This window comes from Scylla paramamosain, chromosome 10 (assembly GCF_035594125.1).
Source record: "Scylla paramamosain isolate STU-SP2022 chromosome 10, ASM3559412v1, whole genome shotgun sequence".
Taxonomy (NCBI): domain Eukaryota; kingdom Metazoa; phylum Arthropoda; class Malacostraca; order Decapoda; family Portunidae; genus Scylla; species Scylla paramamosain.
In genome coordinates, this window is record NC_087160.1 from 10,020,001 (window position 1) to 10,027,500 (window position 7,500).

The 7,500-nt window shown below is 45.8% G+C and overlaps 1 protein-coding gene across 1 annotated transcript in view; it reads left to right on the top strand.

Moving 5' to 3' along the window:
• LOC135104514 (uncharacterized) overlaps nucleotides 1-7,500 on the top strand; it is a 29,048-nt gene that overhangs the window by 13,818 nt on the left and 7,730 nt on the right. The window contains 3 exon segments of the mRNA XM_064012088.1: nucleotides 5,925-6,079; nucleotides 6,952-7,127; nucleotides 7,130-7,171. Of these exon segments, the coding sequence (XP_063868158.1) occupies nucleotides 5,925-6,079; nucleotides 6,952-7,127; nucleotides 7,130-7,171 (373 nt within the window).

Below are 7,500 nucleotides of genomic sequence, written 5' to 3' on the forward strand. Positions count from 1 at the left end.
AGAGAGAGAGAGAGAGAGAGAGAGAGAGAGAGAGAGAGAGAGAGAGAGAGAGAGAGAGAGAGAGAGAGAGAGAGAGAGAGAGAGAGAGAGAGAGAGTCCTTAACATATAGATGATCCCCACCCTTCTGCTACAACCCTTATTTTGTTAACCATCCCTACAACCTTCCCAGCCTTCCGTGGTGATTCCGAAGTGCCTGAGGGTGTCAAACTCGTACCTTACTCTTGTGAACTGCCTGCCCCTCCACATGTAACCTCGCATTCCGTCATCGTATTACAAAATGTCCGTCAGCCCCTCCACTGCTGTTACCCAATGAAATGCCTGTTATTTTAGCGCCTCATCCCTCCCGAGGTGTACGAGGTGTATTTAAGATCTCTATATGTGTACTAGTGTTGCTTTGTACCTGTCTCACATTGTAATAATCGAGTATTGGTTCTACGTGCTTATATCTTCAGAGTACCCGTCTTACGTGTTATTGTATCTCAGAGTACCCTTCCTTTGTACACACTGTTATGTCTTACAGTACTCGTTCCATACACTTCTGTATCTTCGAGTACCTATCCCACACGCTACTTTATCGTTCCACACTGTTGCATCTTCAGACTACCCGTTCCTCAGATTGTTATATATAATAAAGTACCCGTTCCACGCATACTTCCACATCTAAGAGTGACTGTTCAACACAATATTCCATTCAAGAGTATCCTATCCACACACTACCACATCCGTTGTATACTATTGAGAAATTAGTAACAGTAAACAAGCAAATTCGCAGATAAAACACACACACGGCCACCGATCTAGGTAGTAAATGCAAAAATCTTCCGTCGACCCACCGCCTGCCTCCCCCTCCTGTCCCCCACTATTTTTTTTTTTTCTGTATCTCCCTGCATAATGTGTTAACTTTGCTGGCTTCGCTGCAGTGTAGAATTATAATGAAGTGATACCTGCGACACACGTACACAACACACACACACACACACACACACACACACACACACACACACACACACACACACACACACACACACACACACACACACACACACACACACACACACACACACGACAGGACATGCGCCGGACGAGTATTACGGCATTTATTACTTTTTCATATCGGAAAGTCATTGGTTGGTGGTAACGTAGAGAGAATACGTTATGCTTGTTGTTTGAGGGAGAATGCTTATTGGTGAGAGAGAGAGAGAGAGAGAGAGAGAGAGAGAGAGAGAGAGAGAGAGAGAGAGAGAGAGAGAGAGAGAGAGAATGAGTCACGCCGAATATATTGATCGACTCTTAAAATACCAGAGGGCAGTAGCGGTGGTCCAGCGGCTGTACAACACGTGTCTCGGTCCTCCGTCGTCACCGCCACCTCCCTCCCGTGCCTCGCTGTGTCCTGTCGAGCGCTCTGCCCCACAGCCCGGCACCATGTACAACGACAGGAGGAGAAAAAGAGATGCGTTTTTTTTTCAGCATTTTTGTGAAGAGCCTCATCCCCGTCTCATTTTCTACTTTGTTAACATTAAGGCAACTGATACAAGTAGTCTTACGGCAAAATTCCATTTAAGTGTATGATTGGATCATATCTTTTATTGATCTTTTTAAAATGGATTTCAGGTTCTCTTTGGATAGCGAGGATGTCGCCGCCGCCGCCGCTGTCATCGCCACTTCGAGGACATAGGGCGTGAAAGGGCGCCCCCAAGACAGTGCACGGGACAAGCACGCATAGGATGTCCTTGTCAAGAACGTTGAAATGCTTACTAGCAGTCTGTGACCGAGATACACTGGCTCAAGTTAGCTTTGGGACGAAATAAATTATATGTGAGGTCATTATAAGTAAGAGTTGCTCGCTGATAGCTGGCGACACATCCTTGCAAGGGATGGTGGCTGGCAGGCACGACCACAGCACTCGCCACAGGAGCCGAGGCCTCACCTGAAAAGACATCAAATTTGAGAATAGCAGCAGCAGTAGCAACAACAAAAATATTAATTTGAAACTACTCTACACGTTCCCGCAGGAAGAGAGGGAGAGTGAAGTAAAAAGGATCAATACTTGAGTCACATCAAGGAGGTGCCGCTGCAAAGGCAAGACTTCCCTGATACATATCAGCATCCCTATCTTGCTCAGTACTCCAGACATATCACCTTGGGAAGTGTCCATGTGAAGCCTGAATATTTTCCCAAGAGAAACGGAAAAATAATACCTGAAGGGAACACACTGCAGCAATAACTCCTCTCTGTGTGTACTCCTGCACTTCCTCGGTGGGCGGGATGGAGTGAGTCAGAGGGCTCGGGCTGGCAGGTGACAGGACGGGAGTAGCACAACACACATTCACACCATGACAAGAATTCACAGGACCGCCGTGCCTTAGATGCGAGTGAAACAAGGACAGCCACACGCCCTCCCTCGGCCCCAATAGACACTCGTGCATTGTTTGAGTGTTTGCATGACTCTTTTTCCCAACCGTGGCGTGCCTGGGCGGGGTGTTGCCATGGTGTGAAGTGCAGTAGACAACGAAACACGCCCTTCCCACCTTCCCCCCTGACCCTCATTCCCACTCACGCAGGGAACAAGCAAGACCCTACACACACGACCCCACACAAAGAAATAACATGTGGGTTGCTCAGAACACTCCTGAAGTACGTATGCTAAAACAAATACCGTACATGTATGTCTGTACGTCCGAATGTATATGGATTTGTATGTATGTATGAGTGTGTGTCCCGTCCAGGTGCTGTGTTGCATGTATTGACAGTAGTGGCGGCGGTAGTAGTAGTAGTAGTAGTAGTAGTAGTATCGCCGCAGTGTTGTTCTTATTGTCATGGTGGGTTTTTGCTGTTGCTAAGTTGCGTGCGAAGACAAAGGTGATGCTGGGCGTTGAGAAACCTGTTGAGTAACGGCAAAAAAAAAAAAAATGTTTGTGGTGAGATATCGACGATCAGAGAGAGAGAGAGAGAGAGAGAGAGAGAGAGAGAGAGAGAGAGAGAGAGAGAGAGAGAGAGAGAGAGAGAGGCAAAGAAACAGAGGCGTGTAGTAAAGGATGCCGCTTAAATGAATGAGAGGCCAAAGCGAGAGATAGAGAGAGAGAGAGAGAGAGAGAGAGAGAGAGAGAGAGAGAGAGAGAGAGAGAGAGAGAGAGACGGATCAATACAGGCATCACACACCCAGACATATTGGTGATGACAGCCTCTGTGCCTCCACACCACTCTCTCTCCTCTCTCTCTCTCTCTCTCTTCTCTCTCTCTCTCTCTCTCTCTCTCTCTCTCTCTCTCTCTCTCTCTCTGTATATCTATCTATCTATCTATCTCTCATTCAATTCTGCAGCTTCCTGTGAGCCATCAGCGTTTTCCGTCCTTCCTTCCTTCTCTCGCCCACTCAAGTCTCTCTCTCTCTCTCTCTCTCTCTCTCTCTCTCTCTCTCTCTCTCTCTCTCTCTCCTCTCTCTCTCTCTCTCTCTCTCTACTCCGTGCACCCGGCGTGTGGCTTCCGGCAGATCTTTAATTTCTACGTATACTCTTGCCAGCACTATTATTATTATTATTATTATTATTATTATTATTATTATTATTATTATTATTATTATTATCATTATTATTAATGTTGTTGCTATTGGTGTTGGTGTTGTTGTCGTCCTCAGCGTCCTCGTTGTTTTTGTCATTGATTTTTGGTCGTTGTAGCTATTATTATTTTCCTTGCAATATGTAGTAGTAAACTTTGGTATTAGTAGTGGTAGTACAAGTAGTAGCAATAATCGTTGTTTCTTTCGTTGCTGTTCTCTGCAATGTTCCTTGTTGCCGCTGTTGCCACCATCGTCATCAACGCCACCATCATCGCCCTTCAGTATTACAGGCGGATGGAGGGGAAAGAAGGGAGGGAGGGAGGGAGAGAGGGTAAGGGAAGGGAAGTAGGGCGAGGGAGGAGAGCCAGAGCGGGGAGTAGCATACAAGACGCACGCCGCGGGGGTCCATGGCTGACAGACGCCTCGAGACGGACGGTCATTTATGAGGCTGGAGAGTGGCATGAAAACCAGCAACCGTGAGAGGTGACGGTGTGGTGATGAGACTAAGAGACACGGTAAGGATATATTACATAAGGGGAGCAGGCGAGGTAGGAGAGCCCGAAAAAAAAAAGGTAGAACAGATTCTCCAAAACTCTGAGAGAAACCTGATAAAGTTGAAGGCGTCAGCTGGAAGGTTCCTTTAGTATTCTCTCCACTCCCCTTTTCTCCCTCCCTCTCTTCCTCCCCTCTGCTCGTGTCCCTCTTCCCCTCCCCTCCCTCTTTCCCTCCTTCGAAGCCACTCTCCTGCTAACTTGCGGTAAGGTTCCGCGAAAACTGTCTTTTGTAGTGTCTGAACATTGTGTGTGCGTGTGTGTGTGTGTGTGTGTTTCTGAGAGAGAGAGAGAGAGAGAGAGAGAGTGAGAGAGAGAGAGAGGAGAGAGAGAGAGAGAGAGAGAGAGAGAGAGAGAGAGAGAGAGAGAGAAGGATATTGATTTGCTAATACTTTTTACTACACCATCTCAACCACCATCACCACTCCTGTTGAGAGAAAAAGTGAATAAAACACTAGTCATCTGAAAAAAAAAATAAATTATATATATATAAATATATATATATATATATATATATATATTATATATATATAATATATATATATATATATATATATATATATATATATATATATATATATATTATATATATATATATATTATACGCATTTCCATTTTCTTTCCAGTTTCTCTCCAAACAAAATGTCACTGATTTATGGACTGTGTGTGTGTGTGTGTGTGTGTGTGTGTGTGTGTGTGTGGTGTGTGTGTGTGTGTGTTATAAATACTGCTATATCAGTTTTCTTCGGCTGTATTTCTTTTCATGTATACGATGTTGATAGCAGAGGCTTACACACACACACACACACACACACACTATATATATATATATATATATATATATATATATATATATATATATATATATATATATATATATATATATATATATATATATATATATATATATATATAATTACTCGATGTCTGCTGGAGACGCATTAGGTTGGAATGAACACGAACGAACATGAGTTCTGAGTCACGCGGAGGCGAGGAATGGGGCGGGGCAGAGCAGAAGGGGGAGAGAGAGAACTGGGGGTGAGGTTGGGTTAAGAAAAGGAGAGGATAATGTGTGTGAGGTGAGGAGGGATAGGAAGGGAAGAAAAGCGGCTTTCAAAAGAGGGAGCGGGAGTAAGGGAAACCAGGCCTAAATTATAATGAATTTAACGAGTTACGGACCGAAAACCCTTTGATGTAGATGAGTGCTGGTGGAAGAGGGATGGAGGGAGGGAGGAAATGAAGAGTGGGGGGTGGTAAGAGGGTGGTAGGGAGAGGAGGAAGGAGAGCGTTAGATAACCATCACGCCTTCCCAAATTATCTACATTACATAATAATTCAGTGGATTTTATTCGTATTGCCAGATCATATTATTAATTTGTGATGAGGATGAGTCGGCGGATGTCCCGCGCAGTGGAGTGTGGAGGTAATGAACGATTTATCCTGGATTATTCATAACAGAGAATATTAATCAAATATATATTCAAAGGGACAGAAGGTATTCGTGTTTATTTTTACTGTTCATACTTTTGAAAACACGGAATAAATGAGCTAATGAAAGGTAATTTTAAGCTGGACAAGTAACATCAATAATTGGGAACTATTTTTTATGCTGACTGAGTAACAGCAGATTTATGAATATGAGTCGAGGAGTACATTGAAGGGATGTGTTCCTTTGTTATGGAGGCGTGCGTGTGTGTCTTGGTGTGCGGGAAGCAGTGGGAGGTAAAGTTATCCTGGATGAGTAACAAGAGTAATTTGTGAATCCAGGAACACACTGAAGGGGTGGCTGTGTGTGTTCTCACCACCCATACATGTGCAGCTCCAGGCACCCCATGTTGTCAGGCAGCGAGGAGGAGCAGTCCACGCGCCGCCCCTTCGAGTTCCTGACCAACATCTTCAAGCGACGACGGGAACACGACTGCGAAACCGAGACCGAGGACGAGGCCACCCGGCCCCCAGACATCACCCTCCACGGTGCGTACCTCACTCCACTCATACAGTTTTATTCATGCTCTTTCACATGGCAGGTGCTCTCACTCACCCACACTCACCGTTACACATGCCACTTCGCTCACTAGCTGACATGGTACAGTAGTTTACATCTCACCATTACGTGCCATATGTACACGCAGGTACACACGCATCACACAGGTGCGTACGTACATTGACTGCACCACACTAATCAATAACTCCATGAAGCACGCGGGGAGGGGCGACCACCCGGACTGCCAGGACGCCACTCGCTCCCTCCTGCTTCTCCTGGCCACATAAACAATGTCACTCAGTCATTCAGACTGACTGACAACACTTGCAATAACACATCTCGGAAAGGAAACCAAACTGACAAACTGCTTACCACATATGCATGTGTTTCACTGCCAATGCGAGGGTTTCCCTAAGGTACTCCAGTCTGCGTGAAAGGCATAAAACCATGTGTGTGTGTGTGTGTGTGTGTACTAATATCGACCAAAAATATTTACTTAGAGAGGCGGGGGCAGTGATCCCTCATGGCACGTTAATATAAAAAAACGAGGCGTGGAGGGTGCGAATGGTACTACACCGCAATGTCCACCCGGTGCTCAGTGTGCGTTTTACTCCCAATACTTTCGCCATTCCAGTGTTGAAACTCCAACGCTGTTCTAGGACACTCCTCAGTAGAGATTTATGGACACAGTTACACCAGCACCTTACCATAAGTACCGTTGCATCTCCCTCCCAGCAGCCTTGCTTTTTGCTGCATCGACCCCTCCACACGTTAGAGCTCGCGTATATGTGCATAGAAGTATTATGTGATATCCGAGGCATGCACACATTTATCCTCAGATTGACACCGTCTCCATCCTCAGGTCCAAACGACTGCGGTCCGAGCTGGGCCGGGGACGACATGGTCTCCCCCCCGAGGAGGACCCCGGCGGCGGGGTTGCCTGGAGGCCTCGGTGACGTCATTAGAGGAGGGTGGAGGAGCGACGGCAGGGCCCGTACACCACACTCCTGTCAAGTCCCGCGACATAGGGATTGACATGGGAAGCCATCAGACTGTCCCGGCAGGACAATCCCTACCTCCAGGTGAGTGGTGGGTGGTGGTGGTCCCCGTCGCCCTACTGTATCGGCAGCGTAACGGTGACTGACCCTAAATACCACCGCCTTTAGCCTGTTAATGTGTGTGCTGTGTGTATATATATATATATATATATATATATATATATATATATATATATATATATATATATATATATATATATATATTATATATATATATATATATATACACACAGAGAGAGAGAGAGAGAGAGAGAGAGAGAGAGAGAGAGATAGTGTGTGTGTGTGTACGGCACTCTTCGAGTGCAAATGAAGCGTGAGGGGTCCAAAAGTGTCCCCTGCGTCCTCATGACCCT